This window comes from Oncorhynchus clarkii, chromosome 16 (genome assembly GCF_045791955.1).
Source record: "Oncorhynchus clarkii lewisi isolate Uvic-CL-2024 chromosome 16, UVic_Ocla_1.0, whole genome shotgun sequence".
Taxonomy (NCBI): Eukaryota; Metazoa; Chordata; class Actinopteri; order Salmoniformes; family Salmonidae; genus Oncorhynchus; species Oncorhynchus clarkii.
This window is the reverse complement of record NC_092162.1, coordinates 23138738-23160880: the sequence shown is the minus strand read 5'-3', so window position 1 is coordinate 23160880 and position 22143 is coordinate 23138738. Positions and strand designations below refer to the sequence as shown.

Sequence of the window (22143 nt, the reverse complement as noted above, 5' to 3'; positions counted from 1 at the left end):
ACTGAGCGTTGGTTGCTTATTTATCCTAACTCACCATGTTCCTGAAGTGAGCACTCAGGGTTCCTGTGGTTCGGTGGTATTCCATCACACAGTTGTTGTTGAGAATTTCTCCACTGCTGTCACTGCAACACAGACAAGAGACATAAATCTGTCAAACTGTTGTGTGTGTGTGTACATGTACAAATGTGTATATTTGTCAACTTTTGGTTGCGGGTGACTCAATCAGGGCTTTAACTTACTGCTGAAAGTTTGAATACACAAGGTGCAATTTCGAAACTTAGTTGCGCATTAGCAGTTTTCCTCATTATATATCAAATCTTCTACGTCACATTCGTAAACAACAGGTGTAGACTAACAGTGAAATGCTTATAGATACTTTTGTACCCGTTTCCTCCAGGCCCTTCCTGACCATGCAGAAAGAAAGAAAATAGAGAAATAATAGAAATGTAATAACACAATAATAAAAGTAATAATTAATACACAAAGTAGAACGTGGCTATATACACACGGGTACCAGTACCGAGTTGATGTGCAGAGGTACAAGGTAACTGAGACAGATACAGTTGAAGTCGGAAGTTTACATACACTTGGGTTAGAGTCATTAAAACTCATTATTTAACCACTCCACAGATTTCTTGTTAACAAACTATAGTTTTGGCAAGTCAGTTAGGATGTATTTCCAAGGTCTACCTTCAAACTCAGTGTCTCTTTTGCTTGACATCATGGGAAAATCAAAAGATAGCAGCCAAGACCTCAGGAATTATTATTATATAGTTCTTTTAATTGTAGACCTCCACAAGTCTGGTTCATCCTTGGGAGCAATTTCCAAACACCTGAAGGTACCACGTTCATCTGTACAAACAATAGTATGCAAGTATAAACACCATGGGACCACGCAGCCGTCATACCACTCAGGAAGGAGACACGTTCTGTCTCCTAGAGATTAATGTACTTTGGAGCAAAAAGTGCAAATCAATCCCAGAACAACAGCAAAGGACCTTGATGAAGATTCTGGAGGAAACAGGTACAAAAGTATCTATTTCCACAGTAAAACGAGTCCTATATCGACATAACCTGAAAGGCTGCTCAGCAAGGAAGAAGCCACTGCTCCAAAACCGCCATAAAAAAAAGCCAAGCTACGGTTTGCAACTGCACATGGGGATAAAGACCGTACTTTCTGGAGAAATGTCCTCTGGTCTGATGAAACAAAAATAGAACTGTTTGGCCATAATTACCATCGTTATGTTTGGAGGAAAAAGGGGGAGGCTTGCAAGCCGAAGAACACCATCCCAACCGTGAAGCACGGGGTGGCAGCATCATGTTGTGGGGGTGCTTCGCTGCAGAAGGGACTGGTAACTTCACAAAATAGATGGCATCATGAGGTAGGAAAATTCTATGGATATATTGAAGCAACATCAAGACATCAGTCAGGAAGTTAAAGCTTGGTCGCAAATGGGTCTTCCAAATGAACAATGACCCCAAGCAGGACAACAAAGTCAAGGTATTGGAGTGGCCATCACAAAGCCCTGACCTCAATCCTATAGAAAATTTGTGGGAAGAACAGAAAAAGCGTGCACAAGCAAGGAGGCCTACAAACCTGACTCAGTTACACCAGCTCTGTCAGGAGGAATGGGCCAAAATTCACCCAAATTATTGTGGGAAGCTTGTGGAAGGCTACCCAAAACGTTTGACCCAAGTTAAACAATTTAGAGGCAATGCTACCAAATACTAATTGAGTGTATGTAAACTTCTGACCCACTGGTAATGTGATGAAAGAAATAAAAGCTGAAATAAAATCAGCAGGTAAATCATCAGTAGGTGAACCTAACTGACCTAAGACAGGGAATTTTTACTAGGATTAAATGTCAGGAATTGTGAAAAACTGAGTTTAAATGTATTTGCCTAAGGTGTATGTAAACTTCCGACTTAAACTGCATGTACATATTACTACGAATACAGTGGTTAAGGGCTTGTAAGTAAGCATTTCACGGTAAGGTCTACACCTGTAGTATTCAGCACGTGACAAAAAATTGGATTTGATAGATAAAACCGTAGCAGCAGCATATGTGATGAGTCAAAAAAGTTACCTCCAAAATGGTCAATGCAGATAACTATTTAACTAAGCAAATAGCTACCCGGACTAACTATTTAGTAGTCCTATGGCTTTGGGATAGAAACTGACCAGGGTCCTGTTGGTTCCAGACTTGGTGCATTGGTACCGCTTGCCGTGCGGTAGCAGAGAACAGCCTGACTTGGGTGGCTGGAGTCTGACCATTTCTAGGGCCTTTCTCTGACACCGCCTGGTGTACCCTCTGTAGCGCCTTGCGGTCGGATGCCAAGCAGTTGCCATACCAAATGGTGATGAAGCCAGTCAAGATGTTTTCAAATGGTGCAGCTGTATGTGTTGTTGCCTACCCTCACCACCTGGGGACAGCCCGTCAGGTGTTCAGTCCCAGGGTCCTTTGCTTAGTGATGAGTTGAGGGCACTAAGATGTTAAACGTTGAGCTGTAGTCAATGAGTATTGTCACATAGGTGTACCTCTTGTCAAGATGGGAGTGGGCAGTGTGGAGTGCAATAGAGATTGTGTCATCTGTGAAGGAAGTATGCAAATTGGAGTGGGTCCAGGGTGTCTGGAATGATGGCCTTGATGTGAGCCATGACCAGCCTTCAAAGCATTGCATGGCTACAGATGTGAGTGCTACGGGGAGATAGTCATGTAGACAGGTTACCTTGGCGTTGTTGGGCATAGGGTGGTCTGCTTGAAATATGTGGGTAATACAGACTGGGTCAGAGAAAGGTTGTAAATGTCAGTGAAGACACTTTCCAGAGCATGCTCAGAGTATGCATCCTGATTACCGGCTTGGCCCTGCGACCTTGTAAATGTTAACCTGTTTGAAAGTCTTACATCAGCTACGGAGAGCGTGATCAGTCATTTGGAACAGCTGGCACTCGCATGCATGGTTCAGTGTCGCTTGCCTCGAAGCGAGCTTTGAAAGCATTTAGCTCGTCTGGTAGGCTCGCATCACAGGGCAGCTCGTGGCTGTGTTTCCCTTTGTAATCCATGATAGTTTGCAAGCCCTGCTACATTCGGGGCGGCAGGGTAGCCTAGTGGTTAGAGCGTTGGACTAGTAACCGAAAGGTTACAAGTTTGAATCACCGAGCTGACAAGGTACAAATCTGTCGTTCTGCCCCTGAACAGGCAGTTAACCCACTAGGCCGTCATTGAAAATAAGAATTTGTTCTTAACTTGCTTGCCTAGTAAAATAAAAAAAAATCCGATGAGCATCAGAGCCGGCGTAGTAGGGTTTGATCTTAGTCCTGTTGTGATGCTTTGCCTGTTTGATGGCTTGGAGGTCGTAGCGGGATTTCTTATAAGTGTCCAGATTAGTATCCCGCTCCTTGAAAGCAGCAGCTCTAGCCTTTAGCTCAGTGCGGCTGTTACCTGTAATCCCTGGCTTCTGGTGTGTAAGGGGACGACGGCGTCGATGCACTTACTTAATGATGCCAATTCCATCGGACGAATCCCAGAACATGTTAAAGTCTGTGCTAGCAAAACAGTCCTGTAGCTTAGCATCTGCTTAATCAGACAACTTCCGTACTTCCTGTTTGAGTTTTTGCTTGTAAGCAGGAATCAGGAGAGAGAGTTATGGTCAGATTTGCCAAATGGAGGGCGAGGGAGAACTTTGTATCTGATTCTGTGTGTGGAGTAATAATACATTTATTTTATATAGTGCTTTTCATTACAAGGAGAATCTCAAAGACGCTGTAAAAAACAAAAAACGAATATAGCGATCTGGCAGGTCTTGAGCGATGGTCTTCCACAACTTCCGATGATAAGTTGTTGTTCAGCAAGGCAATTCAAAAAGGTTTGGCAGTAGCTTAAGCGGAAGGAGCTTTGATGGCACAGAAAGGGAGCAGCATCAATCAGTTACTTAGACAGGGTTGTAGCTCTTCATCAGGCACCTGGTTTGTTGACTCCTCCTCCTCCTCCTCCTCCTCCTCCTCCGTAGGTAGGCTGGATAGTACACTACTGAAGTGTAGCACCCATCGAGGTGATGCTTTGGTAGCTATAAGCGCCAGAAAAGACCACAACACCTCGGCAGTAGTCAGAAATAGTCCCCTATGGAGACGGGCATCTCTCAACCCCTCACACCGCAGTCCACATTGTTCATCCAACCAGGGCAGGTGGGGGTGGGGGAGTGCTGAATTGATGTATCATTGGGGCGGCAGGGTAGCCTAGTGGTTAGAGCGTTGGACTAGTAACCGGAAGGTTGCAAGTTCAAACCCCCGAGCTGACAAGGTATAAATCTGTCGTTCTGCCCCTGAACAGGCAGTTAACCCACTGTTCCTAGGCCGTCATTGAAAATAAGAATTTGTTCTTAACTGACAGTTAACTGTACAGTTAAATAAAGGTTAAAAAATAAAAATAAAAAAAAAATAAAAAAGGATTGCATAGCCAGATAGCTACCAAGCCAAACAAAATGACTTGCCATTCGTCCAGCAGCTCCACACTGACTAATGAATAAAGGCGATGGACTTTTGTATCCTCTAGTTGCACAGGTGACATGCTAGAAAGAGCATTTTCCCGTTCGCTTCTGGCCCTATACAGCTCGTTGAAGTTGGTCTTAGTGCCAGCATCGGTTAGTGGTGGTAAATAGACACCAGCTGTTTTTGTTGGACTTTTTTTTTTTTAAGTAAAAATAAAATAAAATATCAACACACTGCATTTCAAACATTCAGGAATGATTCATGAATTCAGGGCTTGTAAAATTAAACCTAGAGTAAATATGATCCTTCAACCATAAGACTAATAAGATTAATAAGTTAATCATTTAAATCAAAATAGTTATATTCACGGATCTGGCTTTCATGTCTATAAATATGCCCTATTTGTTAGAAAAACTAACCAGAACCATCCATGTACAATGCACATCCAACAATAACGACCAACTCTGGTAGCGGGCATTATAGAACGTTAACACAGGTCTCAAACAATCTCTCAAGCACAAGCCCAGTGCTAGTGAGTAGCCAGCTAATCTTTATGTTTGAAGTGCAGCCAACTTGGATCTATTTGCTTTGCTAACAAGGTAGAACAGTTGAACTGTTATGAATACACCCTCCTGTCTGTCTCCAACCGTTTGAACGATAGGTCGTTCACTTTGTTTAGATGTTGAAATCAAATGGCCTACCTGGATAAGATGCTAATTTCTCAGAATGAGAACGATTTGCCAATTCCTTATGCTCATTGCACATTTATAAAACACAGACTAGACAGCTAGCCCATAAGTCTGTTGCTAAAATGTTGCTAGCGGTACCGCAATACAGTGCACAACAAACTGAGCATACATTTTCCACAATCAGGTTCATTGAGTGTGAAAAACCCAGCAGCGTTTGAGTTCTTAACACACTGAAACTAGTGCACCTGGCACCTACTACCATACAACGTTCAAAGGCACTTAAATATTTTGTCTTGCCCATTCACCCTCTGAATGGCACATAAACGATGTCTCAAGGCTTGAAAATACTTCTTTAACCGGTCTACACTTACTGAAGTGGTTTTTAACAGGCGACATCCACAAAGGTATGACAGCTTTCACCTGGATTCACCTAGTCAGTGTGTACAGGAAAAAGCAGGTGTTCCTAATATTTTGTACACTCAGTGTAATCTGTTTCTCTCTGTGTCCATATGACCAATTATGATCCAACATCCAGTGATGCAAATCGAGGTTAGTGATCGATGTTCTGATGTCCAGAAGGTCTTTTCGGTCATAGGAAAGAAACAACGGCAGAAACATTATGTACAAATAAGTTAAGATCTGTACAACAAAAAAAAAAGAGTTGGTCAGGAGACCGTAAAACGGCAGCTATCCATTGCAGCGCGATTCTAAACAAAATCACTGACAGTCACTGTATTAGCCAGTCTGTAAAAGACAAAAAAAATGTAATTGGTAAATTAGTCTAGGTCGTCTAGCTAGCCAGCTATCTACACCTGTAATAATCATGGCTGAATTATAGACTGGGCATGCAGGGCACTATTTTTTCCGTCACTCTCAGATATATTAACATGGCATAAGGCATGGAAAAGTGTAAAATTGCAGGAAATAAGCTTTAAAACTGCAAACATTTCTCCCCGCCCCCATCCGGACCTCACCAAAACTCAGACCCTGGCTATGGCCCTGTGTGTGTCTGTAAGTGTGTATGCCTGTCAGAGGGTGTGTGTGTGTGGCTTCTCACTTGCGGGTGCTCTCATTCTTGAGAAGGGCCTTGGCCTGCTGCTCGCTGACGATGACTGCCTTGACCTGCGGGGGGTTCATGTGCACGTTGAGCTTCCCGCCCACCAGTAGGCGCACAGTCGCCGCAAACTTAGTCTGGGTCTTCAGCACCTGGGGGGGCTGCTTCTCGATGATAAACGTACTGATAGGTGAGGTGAGGGATTTGGGGGGGGGGGGGGGTGGATGTAGCAAGGGAGGAAAGATGGTTGGGTAGAAAAAGAGAGTGAGAGAAAGTGGGTAAATGCTGCATTTAAAAGATTAGAGGCTGCGTACAAGATAAAATGACATGACCTACAGATTGTAGGGGTGTAACGGTACACGGATTCACACCAAACCGTTTTGGGATCTCAGTTTGGGACGCACTTTGAAGCTGAATGAATACATAATAGATGTAACACACTAGGCCTACAGGCTGCCTACACTGTTGTACGCCTCGAGGAAAATCGGAGCAGAATCTCTCGTCATCTGGCTATTCCGTTAAAGCAACTAGAGCCCATCACCCCAGTATTCCGTGCACCAGAGCAAAATAAATAACTACACCTCCCCTCTGCATTCAAGCAGCCCGTCGCAGCCGATTCTGATCGGGCCTAAGAAAATCACGAGAGAAATAGGTATGTTTATAGCCGCGGATATGCACCCATTCTCAGTGGTTGAGAAGAATAGGGGGTTTCAGCACCTTGTGAAAGTGCTCGTGCCACGTTATGAACTTGGCTCTCTCGCACTGACTTCAGCAAACAAGCAGTACCCGCTCTATAAGCAAGCTAAAGCAGAAGTCGTCAATGAATTGGCCAACGCACCCGGTGTTGTGCTCATTACAGGTGGATGGACCTCCAGGGCTTCTTAACAGTGACAGCCCATCACATTACCCCGGAGGGTGAAATTAGAAGTACGTGCTACAGACACGCCACCTATATGAGTCACACAAGTGCATATTTCTCTCTTTGTAAGAGAACCTTATAGCATAGGCCTATGCAATGTCAGCCATGTTTACATATTGATTTCAAACCCATATTGCACTTTATTTTTGTGTTAATTTAAGAAACTACAAAGTGTTGGTTTTCCTGATTGTGCTCTTATCAGGCATTATATGACTCATGATCATATACTGAACAAAAAATATAAAACATGCAAAGTGTTGGTCCAATGTTTCATGAGCTGAAATAAAAGACCCCAGAAATGTGTTTACATCCCTGTTAGTGAGCATTTCTCCTTCTACCTGACAGGTGTGGCTTATCAAGAAGCTAATTAAACAGCATGATCACCACACAGGCCACTTTAAAAATGAGCAGTTTGTCACACAACACAATGTCCACAGATGTCTAAAGTTTGAGGTCATATGCAATTTGCATGCTGACTGCAGGAATGTCCACCAGAGCGGTTGCCAGAGAACTGAATGTTCATTTCTGTACCAGAGAATTTGGCTGTATGTCCAGCCAGCCTCACAACAGCAGAACACGTGTAACCATACCAGCCCAGGAACTCCACATTCGGCTTCTTCCCCTGCGGGATCGTTTGACACAGCTAAGGAAACTGGGTTTGCACAACCAAAGCTGCACAAACAGTCAGAAACCGTCTCGGGGAAGCCCATCTCCGTGCTAGTCGTCCTTACCATGGTCTTGACCTGACTGCAGTTCGGCATCATAGCCAACTTCAATGGGCAAATGCTCAACTTCAATGGCAACTAACACACTGGAGAAGTGTGCTCTTCATGGATGAATCCCGGTTGCAACTGTACCAGGCAGATGAAAAATGTTGAAAGAACCTGTACACAATTCCCGATAGATGAAAATGTCCCAGTGGCCTGCATACTCACCAGACATGTCACCCATTGAGCATGTTTGGGATGCTCAGTAAGACAGCATGTTCCAGTTTGCACCAATATCCAGCAACTTCGCACAGCCATTGAAGAGGAGTGGGACAACATTCCACAATCAACAGTCGGATCAACTCATTACAAAAGGAGAAGTGCGAGGCAAATGGTGGTTACACCTGATACTGACTGGTTTTCTGATGAACATTTTGGGGATAATTGTGAGGTGGAAACTTTCCGTGGGAATATAAGCAAATTAATATTGAGTTTATTTTTACAGGGACAATGCCCATTAATCAAAATTAACAGTGATGCTGGCTATTGGGCTTCCTATCAAGCCTGTTTGTAGACAGACTGAATAGCCATCCTCAACAAGGTTAATACCATTTAAATATAGATGTTTTTTGCTTTGGATATATTTACCATACAGAAACATAAATATTTTACCTTATCATAAGTAGACATAATTGGAAATTATTAAATCCTTCCAATAAAAATAAAACATTTAGTTACGAATTAAACTTCAAATGAGTCACATGGGATGATTTCATTGGACAAAAGGGAATATTGATTGATCCATCGCATCTCTAAAATAACATTTTCAACATACATCTGTAAAATGATAGTCTAGAAACTAAAGCTTTGGTTGTCTTCCTCTCAGGCTTCCATGTCTTCTCCCTAGACCTCCTCAATGTCCAATTTTTGAACATCAGACTGAGGCCTCATCTTCACAGTTACTTTCCTACCTTGTTGAGGATAGCTCGTTGTCAGGCGCAAAAGACACAAATTTGCCTGGATGGCCACCAAATTTTCAACCCTTGTATTGGTCAGCCTGTTGTGTTCCCAAACAAGGACCAGTTGCCCTCTGAGGCGGCTGATGTTGGTGGGATTTGGAAGACGGTGGAGGCAACGGGGGAAAGAGCCTCAGATCCACAAAGTCCCTTCCACCAGATGAGATATGTTGGCACAACTGCCATATTGCATCTCCATCCCAAAGCCCTTGCTTGGAAGCGTACTTTGCCAGACCTCCAAGAACCTTGCCCTCATCCAGGCCACGGTGGTGAGATACGGTAGTGGTGACACTATAGGCCTTGTTGATCTCTGCACCAGGCAGGATACTCTTGCCAGCATACTTGGGGTCTAACATGTACGGTGTATGGGCTGCAGGCAGAAGTCTTCACGCTTTTTGATGCAATTCAGAACTGCAGTTTCCTCTGCTTGGAGTGCGTAGGGAAGTGAAGTGGGCAGGGTGGAACGGATTTCTTCTCTTACATCTGCAAGCAGAGTCTGAACATCAAACAGAATGGCATTGTCTCCCTCAATCTGTGCAATGGCTACTGCTATAAGTTTCAGGATTTTCAGGCTGCTTACCACTCTCTCCCAATATACATCATCCAGGAGGATCCTCTTGATGCGGCTGTCCATATCAAACATGATGACAACACCACCCCAATGAGTGTTGCTAGGCAGCTTCCATGTGGTGCTCTTATTCTTCTCACTTTGCTTGGTGAGGTAGATTGCTGCTATAACTTGAAGACCCTTTACCTATATCTACATTTCGTTGGCTCTCTTGTAGAGTGTTTCCATTGTTTTCAGTGCCATGATATCCTTGAGGAGCAGATTCAATGCATGAGCAGCACAGCCAATGAGCGTGATGTGAGGGTAGGACTCCTCCAATTTAGACCAAGCAGCCTTCATGTTAGCAGCATTGTCTGTCACCAGTGCAAATACCTTCTGTGGTTCAAGGTTATTGATGACTGCCTTCAGCTCATCTGCAATGTAGAGACCGGTGTCTGTTGTCCCTTGTGTCTGTGCTCTTGTAGAATACTGGTTGAGGGGTGGAGATGATGTAGTTAATTATTCCTTGCCCACGAACATTCGACCACCCATCAGAGATGATTGATTTCTCTATGATTTGCTTGACCTTCACTAAACTCTGAACTCCGCATCCAGCAAATTAGTAGATCAAGCTTTTCTGGTTGGAGGGGTGTATGCTGAGCGAAGAACATTCAGAAATCTCTTCCAATACACATTGCCTGTGAGCAGTGGTGAACCAGTTGAATGTCTTGCTCGAGCTGTGTATGCATCTGACTACATTCCTCCATTGAGTCAAAAATAACTTCTGATTCCAGGAGGACCATGAGCTGTTGCTATCTATAAGGTGTCTGATTCATAATTTTCACCTCGAATAGAAGTAGAGGGACTTTTGTCAGAGGTTGCTTGTTGTGAGCGCTGAGGGAACTTGATGTACTTAGCCAGATGATTCTGCATCTTTGTTGCATTCTTCACATATGATTTGGCACAGTATTTGCAAATGTACACAGCTTTTCCTTCTACATTAGCTACAGTGAAATGACTCCACCCATCAGATAGTGCCCGTGGCATTATCCTGTAAAGATTTTAAAAAATATTTGTAAAAAGAAAATGAATAAAAAATACAATTCCATGTACAGATAAATAGTTAAGCAGTTAGATTAAACAACTCCTTTGTAAGATAAATGTAAAATAAAAAATGTATGGAAACAGGTGAATTAACACTCAGCAGGCTCAAGCAAGATAAAACCCACATGATTGCAAAAAAACTAACTAGCAGAAATTGTTAACAAGTTAGAAATGACTTTAAACACTTTGCTGTAGGCTACTATTTACTAGTTAACAAAAAATTATGTCATAAAATATATTCACCCCACCCAGTATTGTAATCAAAACTTACCAGAAAGCATGTAGTCCTTGGCTCAGACAGTGTAGTAGTGTGGGCTCAATAGCATATCATTAGTGTGCAAGAACTTGAGAATCAGCTGTACATGTGATGGAAGAATGCACTGTGCATGCAGAGGGTTGCAATTCCATTGAATTGGGGATAGTTTAACCAAAATATGCCACAAAACCTAGAATTGCCTCATTTGTATCCCACAAAAAAAGGTTCACTAATATTTTTAAGCAAAATCCCCCAAATTCAAGGGCTTAACTTCCCATGGAAAGTTCCCGACCCTTTGCAACCCTATCCACGTCCACACCTTTTTTTAAGGTATATGTGACCAACAAATTCATATCTATATTCCCCGTCATAGATTTGAAATTAATGTATTTATCCCGATCGACTGATTTCCTTATATGGACTGTAACTCAGTAAAATCTTTGATAATTTTTGCATATTGCGTTTATATTTTTGTTCAGTATATATAGAATCTGGACCAACACTTTGTATTTTCTTAAATAATCCCAAAATTAGTTCCATTAGACTGGAATTGGAGGCAAATGACTACAAATACACACACAGAACTATCGGGCTATACTGCCCTGAGCATGCTGTTCTGCAAACTAGTACAGAAGCACATACACACTCACATCATGATCAGCACATTAACAAACCTGTACTCTTTGCATTATTGTGGATAACCTGGAAAACAAACGCCACATGCCTCCCCCACACACCCACCCCTACCTGGTGACGAGAGCGGAGATGATGTCGGTGATGTCAGAGTTGAGCTTGGTGAGCAGCTCCTCCATTGGGCCAGGCAGAGGTAGCTGCTGGGTCAGGTGTTCGGCCCGCCGGATCTGCTGCCGGTTCTGCCAGATCAGGTCCGCTAGCTTTTCACACCTGGAGAGGGAAACAAGAACAAGCCCCCAAGAAAACACACACACATAAGCAGAGATGCGCACACACACACAAAAACAGAATCAGAGTGAGGGATGGGAAAGCGGTTTGTGTTCAATTTGTAAAGGAGAGTGGCTAGAGAGAGACTAAGTGGCACACCAGCGCCAGGAGCGCGAAAGCACCCCTACCCCGCAACCCAAGAAGAGCGTTGGCAGCAATGGACAGCTAGGAGTGTGTGTGTGTGTGTGTGTGTGGTGGGACTCACCAGGACTGCAAGACATCCAGTCCCCCCTCGGTGGGTCCCCCGTTGCCGGCCAGCTGCTGACGTCTCTTCCACTGGATCAGCTCCTCATCCAGGATCAGCGTCTGCTGCTTCCTCAGCTGGCCCAGAGTCTTCTGGTGCTTCTCCGCCAGGTCCTACACACACACACACAAAAAAGAATATCAATAATAATTTAAAATAAAATTTTAAATCGCAAACACACACAAATGGAGACACACGCAAGCTTGGTTTCCATCCAATTGGCGACAGATTTTCATGCGAATATTCTAGAATCTGCTTAAAGAAAATATGTGAATGTTCCCACCAGTGGCATGTTCAGTCAGCTCAAGTACACACAAAATGTACTTTATTGCTTAAGTTTTCATGTACCGAATAAAAATCTGAAGTTCAACATGTTTCCGGCGCATTTCCAAATCTAACGATAGTTTTGTCACAAGAACTGTTGCGTTAAATAGCAAATGTGCCTACTCTGGTCTTGGCATGTGCACTCTAGCCAACAGCTGGCAGATACAGTGTGGGTAGGCTAGTCTACATGATTACATTATTATGGATAAGAGCAAGAAGAGTTTACTAGTCTAACGGCAGCCAAGCATCGATCATCATGTCACCAGAAGAAGACCCTCCATACTTATTGGAAAGGTGCGTCAAGCTCATAACCATGCACTTCCACCACCCTGTGTAGTTCATTAGAACTTATTTTTTGTATTTTACCACCCTTTTCTCCCCAATTTCGATCAATACGTCCTCCGAAACATCACCCGCCAAACCCCGCTCAACCTGGGAGCCAGTCGCACCAATCTGTCGGAGGAAAAACCGTTCAACTGACGACCAAGGTCAGTCTGCAGGCGTCCAGCCCGCCACAAGGAATAGCCAGAGCGCGATGAGCCAAGTAAAGCCCCCCCCCCCCCCGGCCAAACCCTCCCCTAACCCGGTCAATGCTGGGCCAAATTGTCTGCCGCCCTATGGTACTCCCGATCACGGTCGGTTGTGATACAGCCCAGGATCGAACCCGGGTCTGTCTTTAGCACTGTGCAACTCGGGAGGCCCCATCAGAACTTATTTCCTCTGTAGCCTAATAAATTTCATGGTTTAGTAACATCTGTACCAGGTCAGCTTATTTGTAGTAACGAAATAAATATAACAAAATTTACAAATCAGTTAACTCCCCAATTCCTTTAATTGGAAGAAATGTTTATGCTTCTGGCCCCAATCTAGTAGTATTGAATGTGTTGCTTGTGTATGCACTGTATATCTGCCAGTCTGTTTCTGCAGTGTGTGTGTGTGTTTAGTAGTGTACCAGTCTGTATTTCTGCAGTGTGTTGGCCTCCCTGGTGAGCCAAGCCTCCACGGTGGCTCTCTTGGCCTGCAGGCTGGTCTCCCTCTGGGTTCGCTCTTCTGCCGGCACAGCTGACAGACTGCTCAACTGGGCTACAGAGTGGAGGGAGAGAGGGGGGGGGGGGGAAGAGAGAAGGAAGGGGAGGGTTGAAGTAGGGGGGGGTGATGAATGAAGGAAGAAGATGAGAGGAGGGAGGTTGAAGGAGAGGGAGAAGTAGAGGTGGTGGCGGCGGCATGGGTAAATACATCTAATTTCCCCGTTACATACACCCACCTGGAGAGCTACTATACGGAGTATGCAGGCTTTTACTCTAACCACTAACAGGGTTGATCCACTCTAACATGATTCAGCTCATCAAGGCCCTGAGGCGCGGTCGATTAGTTGAAACTGGGTCGTGTTCATTAGGCACAACATGGAAGAAAACAGAGTGAAATGGGGAGGAACTACCTGAACTTGTCCAACAAGAAATGCTCGTTTTGGTTGCGAAACGTTTTGCTACAGTGTGCCCAAGTGGGTTAATCCCTCAAGGAATGCATTGAGAAGCGCTGCTGTAATATAGGCAGTCAGCGTCTCACCCTGGATGCGCAGGTTCTCCTGGTACTGGATGATGAAATACTCCTGGTTGTGCTGCAGCTTGCGCAGCTCGTTCTCAGTCTCCTGCGTGGACACGCGCAGCTCCTCAAACGTCTGGTTGATCTGCTGGTGCCTCTGGGACAGGCTGTCCATGGTCCCACCCCCACCGCCACTCCCGACGGCCTGCCAATGGGGAAAGAGGCCTTGAGAGAGCAGTCCAATTGGATGACAGAGCTCCAGCAGGATGAAGTATAGTCAAGGCCGCCAAGGGCCCGTTCAACAGAGAGCGACATCATAAAACAAAGCATTTTGTACAATTGATATGATTTGCTGTCTTGTAGAATAGGGAGTCATTCCAGCTCTATAAACTCTGTGTGTGTGTGTGTGTAAGTCTCACGTTGTTGGCCTCCTGCACAAGCCTCTGCTCCGAGTGAAGGATGTGCTTGATGCAGCGCACCAGCTCAAGGGGACAGCGGTCATACGTGCTCTGAGGAAGGAAAGGATGCATTTGTCATACAAACACACACAAGTGTACACACAGAAACAGATGCAGACACAAAAACAAAAAGGCGCACAGCCGCAAGATTTCAATACTCTTCCACAGAGGATACGCCGAGGATGCACTTCAGTATCCTTCGCTAAAGGAGGTAATTGAGAAAGGGAGCAAACTCCTCCGTTCGCCTACTACCGAATTGACACCCTTCTCGACCACTTATCGGTTTCCAGAGGAGAGGAGGACGGAGGAGTCAAAAAGGGCAGACTTTTGTCTAATTGAGAATCTCCCACACATGCACACGAAGAAACAGCTGCACTATGACGAAGTGGACACGGCCACTGCCGTCACGACGCCACCCCAGTAGCATTGGCTGCTGTTCCAATACGGAGCCCTGCACCACCAGGGGAGGGAGAACATACTGCATACATACTCTAACAAGGCTAACTCAATCAGATCAATCAACTGAAATGGGTTTTGTGGGCTAACATCAGTGTTGACGCCAGGCGTTTGTAACACTGCCACTTGACCCTCGAAGCAGTGACAATTTCATACCACGTTGTGAAGTTAGAGAGTGCTACAGAGAAACGCCTTTGGAATTTTCCTAATCTTCTGCTTCATTTCAAGGTGCCAAAAATTCAGTGTGAGCCAACGCCGGATTAGCCACCTCCTGCTGTAACAGTGCTGGGCCATAATTAGGCACCAAACGGAAGAAAACCCAGACCTGCCCATTTAGAGAAGCTTGTTTTCATCTTTCAGTGTAGAAACGCTGCGTCCCTTAACTTCTTGGTGACTGGGGGGCCGTATTGAGTAGCTTGGATGAATACGGTGCCCAGAGTAAACTGCCTGCTACTCAGCCATAAAAGCTAGAATATGCATATTTGGATAGAAAACACTGAAGTTTCTAAAACTGTTTGAATGATGTCTGAGTATAACAGAACTCATATGGCAGGCGAAAAACTGAGAAAACATCCAACCGGGAAGTGGGAAATCTGATTTTGGTTGTTTTTCCATCTCATTCCCTATTGAAGATACAGTGGGATATTGGTCATGTTGCACTTCCTAAGGCTTCCACTAGATGTCAAGTCTTTAAAACTTTGTTTGAGGCTTCTACTGTGAAGTGGGTCCGAATGGGAGGGGAATGAGTCAGAGGTCTGGCAGAATGCTTTGAGATCGTGACGCGCGGTCATGTGAGAGTTAGCTCGCGTTCCATTGCTTTTCTACAGACAAAGGAATTCTCCGGTTGAAATATTATTGAAGATTTATGTTAAAAATATCCTAAAGATTGATTCTATACGTAGTTTGACATGTTTCTACGGACTGTAAAGTCCAAAAAGTTCCGTTTCGTCCGACCTTTCGGCTGGACTTGCACGCGCGTTTGGATTTGTTCACCAAACGCCCTAACAAAGGAAGGTATTTGGACATAAATTATGAACTTTATCAAACATTTATTGTGGAACTGGGATTCCTGGGAGTGCATTCTGATGAAGATCAAAGGTAAGTGAATATTTATAATGCTATTTCTGACTAATGTTGACTACATAACATGGCGGATATCTCTTTGGCTGGTTTAGGCTTTGAGCGCCGTACTCATAGATTATTGCATGGTGTGCTTTTTCCGTAAGTAAAAAAAATAAAATCTGACACAGCGGTTGCATTAAGGAGAAGTTAATCTAAAGTTCCATGTATAATAGTTGTATCTTGTATCAATGTTTATTATGAGTATTTCTGTGAATTGATGTGGCTCTCTGTTTTGGAACTACTGAACATAACACGCCAATGTAAAATTTGATTTTTGGATATAAATATGCACTTTATCGAACAAAACATGTATTGTGTAACATGAAGTCATGAGTGTCATCTTATGAAGATCAAAGGTTAGTGATTAATGTTATCTATATTTCTGCTTTTTGTGACTCCTCTCTTTGGCTGTAAAAGTGGCTGTGTTTTTCTGTGACTTGGTGGTGACCTAACAATCGTTTGTGGTGCTTTCACTGTAAAGCCTTTTGAAATCAAGCACTGTGGCTGGATTAACGAGAATTGTATCTTTAAAATGGTGTAAAATACTTTTATGCTTGAGGAATTTTAATTATGAGATTTGTTGTTTTGAATTTGGCGCCCTGTACTTTCACTGGCTGTTGACGGGGTGGGACGCTACCGTCCCAATTATCCCAGAGACGTTAATGAACACAAACTAGTGTAGGTGTCTCTCCCATAAAAGGTAGAGTGTTATAACTACAGACAGGCATTTCTATGGAACCTGCTCAATGGTGCATCAACCTAAAACAGAGACGTTAGGTTCGCTTCGAGATGCTACAAGATAAGTTTTTTTTTTTTGGGGGGGGGGGGGGGGGGCATTGTGCTGGAGAAGACATGTAATTCAAGCTGCATTACACCAGACATCCGCTACTACTTGGGGTGCACACTCTGGCCCCTTTGGTCTCTTACCTTGAGCTGGCTGGCGTAGTGTCCCAGTTTGATCTTGAGCAGGAAGCCGTCCTCCCCCACTTGGTGCTCGGCCTTCCTCTGCAGCTCCTGCACCAGGCTGTCCAGCAGACGCTTGGCCTTCAGCTCATCCTGGGGGTTCTCCAGCTCCACAGAATCCCTGGGTTGCCCGGGTCAGGGGTCAAACAGACAACATCAGAAGTACTAAGTTGTGGGACATGGGTTTATATACTCATTATCCATGCCTTTATCTCCAGCTCTCTAAATGTAGCACACACAGACTCTCTTTTGTCCTGTGTAACCTTCTGTGCATTTCGCACAACATTGTTTTCTCACGTGCACACAAGTACTACAGATGTAAACTAGCTCCATAGCCATTTCCAGCACATACACATTGATGTGAAATCTTAAATGGTAAATGTGCTACTGTCCCTGTCAAATTAGACTCAATTCCTTAGAAACACACACACACATTTAGCCTAAAATTCTCTGGGTTTCCAGGTCCCTAAGAGACCATATTTTTTTTTTTACATTATCAACAATCAAATGTGCAAACAAGACACTCCTTTTCTTGTACAGTCATACACACACACACACACACACACACACACACTAATGTTTAACCTTAAAAATTCTCCACTGTTCCGAGGTGAACTAAAACTATCAAGACCCACTCAAGACTACAGAGAATAAGCAAAAAAAAAATAACAAATGCCATTGCTACCGCTCTTGTGCACACACCCGCATGCAATACATATTTCACCCTTATATTTCACCTATTTGAGTGTGTGCATGATTTGTCCACAATTTGTTTAAAAATAAATAAAAAACTGAAGCCTATATTAAGACATGCATTAGGACTGCAGCCATCAATATGACCAATAAGACTAACCTGGGTAAATAGAGGGGAAAAGGGATAAAAAACCATGAGAAAAGTGGTGTAAACTCACCAGAGCTGCCCCTCGATCCACTGGGCCAGGTAGTGACGCACCTCTATGGGGAAGTGCTGTCCGTAGAGAGACTGCATCTGGTGCAGCGCATCCCCCTGCAACTGCTGGGCCTGGATCCACACCGCCATCCTCCTTCAGCCCCTTGCCCCGAGCACACAAAGACACAGGAAGGAGGTGAGAGAGAGGGGTAGATGCAGAGACGTGGAGAAAAGAAGGAGAGTGGAGGGGAGAGGCAGAGGGATGAGAGAATGTTAGAGTTGGTAGAGCAGAGCAGAGGGAGAGCAGAAGAGATAGGGTGAGTGAAGGAAATGGTGAGTGAAGGAAAGGGGAGAGGAGGAAGGAGGGTGGGAGTGGGTAGAGGAGAAGAAAAGATGGGACAAATAAATGAGGGAGAGCAGAGGAAACAGGTGAGGATGGAGGGAGAGTAGAGGAAAGGGTAGTGTCCGAGATGCGTGAAGGAAAAGTAAAGAGTAACGGGGAGACAGATGGGAAAAGTTAAAATTGTGTGTGGGGTGACAATCAAATAAATAGGCTGTGTGTCCTATCCTGGAGAAACTCTACGCTCCGGGCTGTCACCGGCAGAATGAGAAGGACCAGCAGCTGACAGACTCAGGATGTTGTTGACCAACAACCTCATTAAATCTGGACATGCAAAAACCTTACTCCAGCCAAGCCATTGCCAAAGCATTGGTTTAACAGGTGATGGGAAGTGTGCCATTGACTAAGCCTAAACCCACTCCTAACACTCCTTTCCAAATATGGTGCCAGCACTGGGTTAGGAGTGGAATGACAATTTAGCTAGTAGTCTTAGGCTCTAGCGATGCAGCCCAGTCTTTTGCATGGATAGAAGATACACACATCTCTTTCGAGGTTTGCAGTGTCAAATGGGATATGGATGCTGCCATTCCTCAAAGTTTGCAAAACCATTTTGGCATACTCAAATGTATGGTCAAGGAACACAATTATCGGTCCAGTAATTTGCCTTAAACTGCTGACATGAATGCAAAAGCTTGAGAGACTAGTTAGTAGTATGCATTGAGCCCAACAAGAAGCCTTCAAACCCTTTAGCAGAAAAATATTGTTTGCATGTTGTCTCATAAAAATCAAACAGCACATTCATCCACAAGCATTTCGCCATGCCCGCAATAACATCTGCATGTAATCAATACAATTTGATTTTAACACGCAATTCATGCAGCTAGCCATCAACACAAGTAAGGGTTTTTGGCCAGTCTAAAAACAGTTCCATGTATAATAACTAGCTGTCCAAAAACTATTACTTGTATGGATAGGTAGCTGTATGAATGGCGTGTTTGCCATGTTTACAATTTATACAGTGTGCTGACACTGATGTATAATATAATACGAATGTGTGTGAGACAGCGTTGGACATGTAGCTTCTTAGCACCACATCATGGAATGTCCATTTTGCGAGCATTCGATTTCGCTTTCGGGTTTAGCCAGCTGATTGACAGTTATACTTCTGTTGTGATAAACAGTTTAGCTAGCTATAACTAGGCACAATATAGTTTGTGATCTGGCCAACTAACTTAGTTGTCTACTGTAACTAGTGTCTTTGCTTTAACTAACTTTACTGCTAGCACCGTTAGGGAAGGCTCAAGGCAAGCGTTTCACGGTTAAGTCTACATGCGTTGTATCCGGCACATGTGTGATATTTTTATTTGATTCGAAGCTAGGTAGCTAACTAGCTCAGTTAGCCAGCTAACTATTTAGCTAAGTGAGTATTGTTAAAGTACATAGATAAACTAGCTAACGTTACCTAGCCTGTTTGCCAGTGAAAACATGCGTGTTGATAGCAGCTACTGTAGCTAACTGACGCTAGCTATCTGATTACGTTAGTTGGACGACGCATATAAACAACTAGATAGTTAGTTAGGACCTTAGAAATAAAATGCAAATCGTGCATTACGTTGCAGGCTAGCTAACGTCAGTCAAGTTAGTTACAAATATTTCGAAATGTAAAGAAAAACATGAGTGCAATCAGTCGCTTACCTATATCCAGACAGCAAATCTGATTTAGATCATAGGGCACAGGAAACACCAAAACTAAGCCCTTCAAAACGTTTTGTGTTTAACGTTCCCTAGCTAGCTAATGTTACCCAGAATGTTGCGGTTTGTCATATCGAACCATTACCGGTATCGTAATGGCCAGTTTTTAATTTGCTTGGCAAGAAAATCAACTAGCAACCAGCTGTTGCTGCTACCATATAGCTAACTAACTAACGTTAGCATAAAACTATTTGCATGCACCACCCACTTCCGGGGAGAATGCTCGTTTTGGTTATAGCAGCGCTACCTCCTCCGTCTTATAGCTAGCTAAAATATGCTAACGTTATTTATATAAGCTAGTTAATACAAAGCCATGCAAGTGTAACACCAACTACAATGTAGACCCTAAATACATTGGTACGGGTGGGGGCATAATTGTAATGTATTTCCGCTCTAGTCTAATAAAACGGAGACAATTCTTTGTTCTGTTTTTATTATTGGTCCGGCTTCAGCAGAAGCATATCCTATAGACGCAGCTCTGGTTTCTCCTACGTGGTAATGATGAGTCGTTCGCGAATGAACTGATTTTTTTTCGGGGAGCGAATCGCATCGGTGAAGGCCATTCAGTTGGCTCCCCGATTTGCATCCTACTACTACTGCTTTATGAGCTCAAGGCAAAGTTTTTCTGCAGATAAGAGGCAATAATTATCTACAGAGGATGAATCCTCACTACAGAAGCAATACATAGTGGGGAGAGCGCATCAATCTGGTCCACGCGGATGTTTGCAGTGCGTGAAAAAAAACGTAGTTTCGCATTTTTTTTGTTGTTGTTCTAGGTCGATTTTTAAGCATTTTGAACGAAGAGCCGTTTGGTAGCCAAATGAGCCGGCTCACTGATACGACTCGGTCTGCTCATCACTACTTCGCGGGAAGGTACTAGAATAGCCTCCAGACTCTTCACTTGGCTTCGTTTACAGTTCCCCCTCACATGGGGACAGTGGTGTAAACTTTAAAATACTTAAGATAAAATACTTTAAAATGCTACTTCAGTCGTTTTTTGGGGTATCTGTACTTTACTATTTACTACTTTTACTTCACTACATTTCTAAAGAAAATAATGCACCTTTTACCCCATAGATTTTCCCTGACACCCAAAAGTACTTGTTACATTTTGAATGCTTATCAGGACAGGAAAATTGTCCAATCAGACACTTAACAAGAGAACGTCCCTTGTCATCCCTACCGCCTCTGATCTGGCAGACTCACTAAACACAAATGCTTGGTTTGTCAAATATTGTGTGTTCTCTAGCCACAAATAAAGAAACATAAAATTATGCCATCTGCTTTGCTTAATATAAGGAATTTGAAATTATTTATACTTTTGATACTTAAGTGTATTTTAGCAATTACATTTACTTTTGATACTTATGTTTCATTAAAACCAAATACTTTTAGACTTTTACTCAAGTAGTATTTTACTGGGTGACTAACTTTTACTTGAGTCATTTTCTATTAAGGTATCTTTACTTTTACTCAAGTATGGCAATTGTGTGTGGCAGAGGTGATGTTGCCTACCCTCCCCACTTGGAGCTAGCCCGTCAGAAAGTCTAGGATCCAGTTGCAGAGGGAGGTGTTCAGTCTCAGGGTCCCGAGCTTGGTGATGAGCTTGGAGGGGACTATGACGTTGAACGCTGAGCTGAAGTCTATGAACAGCATTCTCACATAGTAATTTCCCCTCTTGTCCAGGTGGGAGAGGGCAGTATCTTATGGATCTGTTGCAAATGGAATGCGAATTGAAGTGGGTCCAGGGTGTCTGAGATGATGATGTGTGTTATGACCAGCCTTTCAAAGCACTTCATAATTACATATCGGAGTGCTACAGGGTGATAATCATTTAGGCAGGTTACCTTGGATTTCTTGGGAAACTGGGACAATGGTGGTCAGCTTGAAACACTTGGCTATGAATACAGCATAAAATTAATGGGCAAGTTCGTTTTGCATGGTCCGGTGCCGTGAGTGGGTGGAGATTTCACTAAATGATCAATGGAATGGACTAAAATATACAAGCTCCCCCAATCCGAGGACACCAGGCCATGCTAAATTAACTTTCCCACTGCAATCACTTTTCACCCTAGGGGCGCAGTTGTCTACAGCACTGCTTCTCAGTACAAGAGGCGTCACTGTAGTCCCTGGTTCAAATCCAGGCTGCATCACATCTGGCTGTGATTGGGAGTCCCATAGGGCGGCGCACAATTGGCCCAGCATTGTCCAGGTTTGGCCAGGGTAGACCGTCATTGTAAATAAGAATTTGTTCTTAACTGACTTGCCTAGTTAAATTTTAAAAACCCTGGCAGCTTAATTGAATCCCTTCA

General features: G+C 43.7%; 1 protein-coding gene across 8 annotated transcripts in view; it reads right to left on the bottom strand.

The window, feature by feature from the left end:
• LOC139368213 (signal transducer and activator of transcription 5B-like) overlaps positions 1 to 20037 on the bottom strand; it is a 34134-nt gene extending 14097 nt beyond the window's left edge. For 3 of the 8 annotated variants that reach the window (XR_011626932.1, XM_071106864.1, XM_071106862.1), the window contains exons 1-10: positions 19775 to 19994; positions 17762 to 17902; positions 16815 to 16971; positions 14271 to 14360; positions 13876 to 14056; positions 13262 to 13392; positions 11947 to 12098; positions 11529 to 11684; positions 6236 to 6415; positions 35 to 122 (exon numbers count right to left, since the gene is read on the bottom strand). Coding sequence is in view for 6 of the 8 variants with exons in the window: in XM_071106864.1 (XP_070962965.1) it covers positions 35 to 122; positions 6236 to 6415; positions 11529 to 11684; positions 11947 to 12098; positions 13262 to 13392; positions 13876 to 14056; positions 14271 to 14360; positions 16815 to 16971; positions 17762 to 17889 (1263 nt within the window). In the remaining 2 variants the exon portion in view is untranslated. Of the gene's footprint in view, positions 1 to 34; positions 123 to 6235; positions 6416 to 11528; positions 11685 to 11946; positions 12099 to 13261; positions 13393 to 13875; positions 14057 to 14270; positions 14361 to 16814; positions 16972 to 17761; positions 17903 to 19774 lie in introns of all 8 variants that reach the window. The other 5 variants (XR_011626933.1, XM_071106865.1, XM_071106867.1 and 2 more) reach the window with 4 other exon arrangements.
• Between the last annotated feature and the right edge of the window lie 2106 nt (positions 20038 to 22143).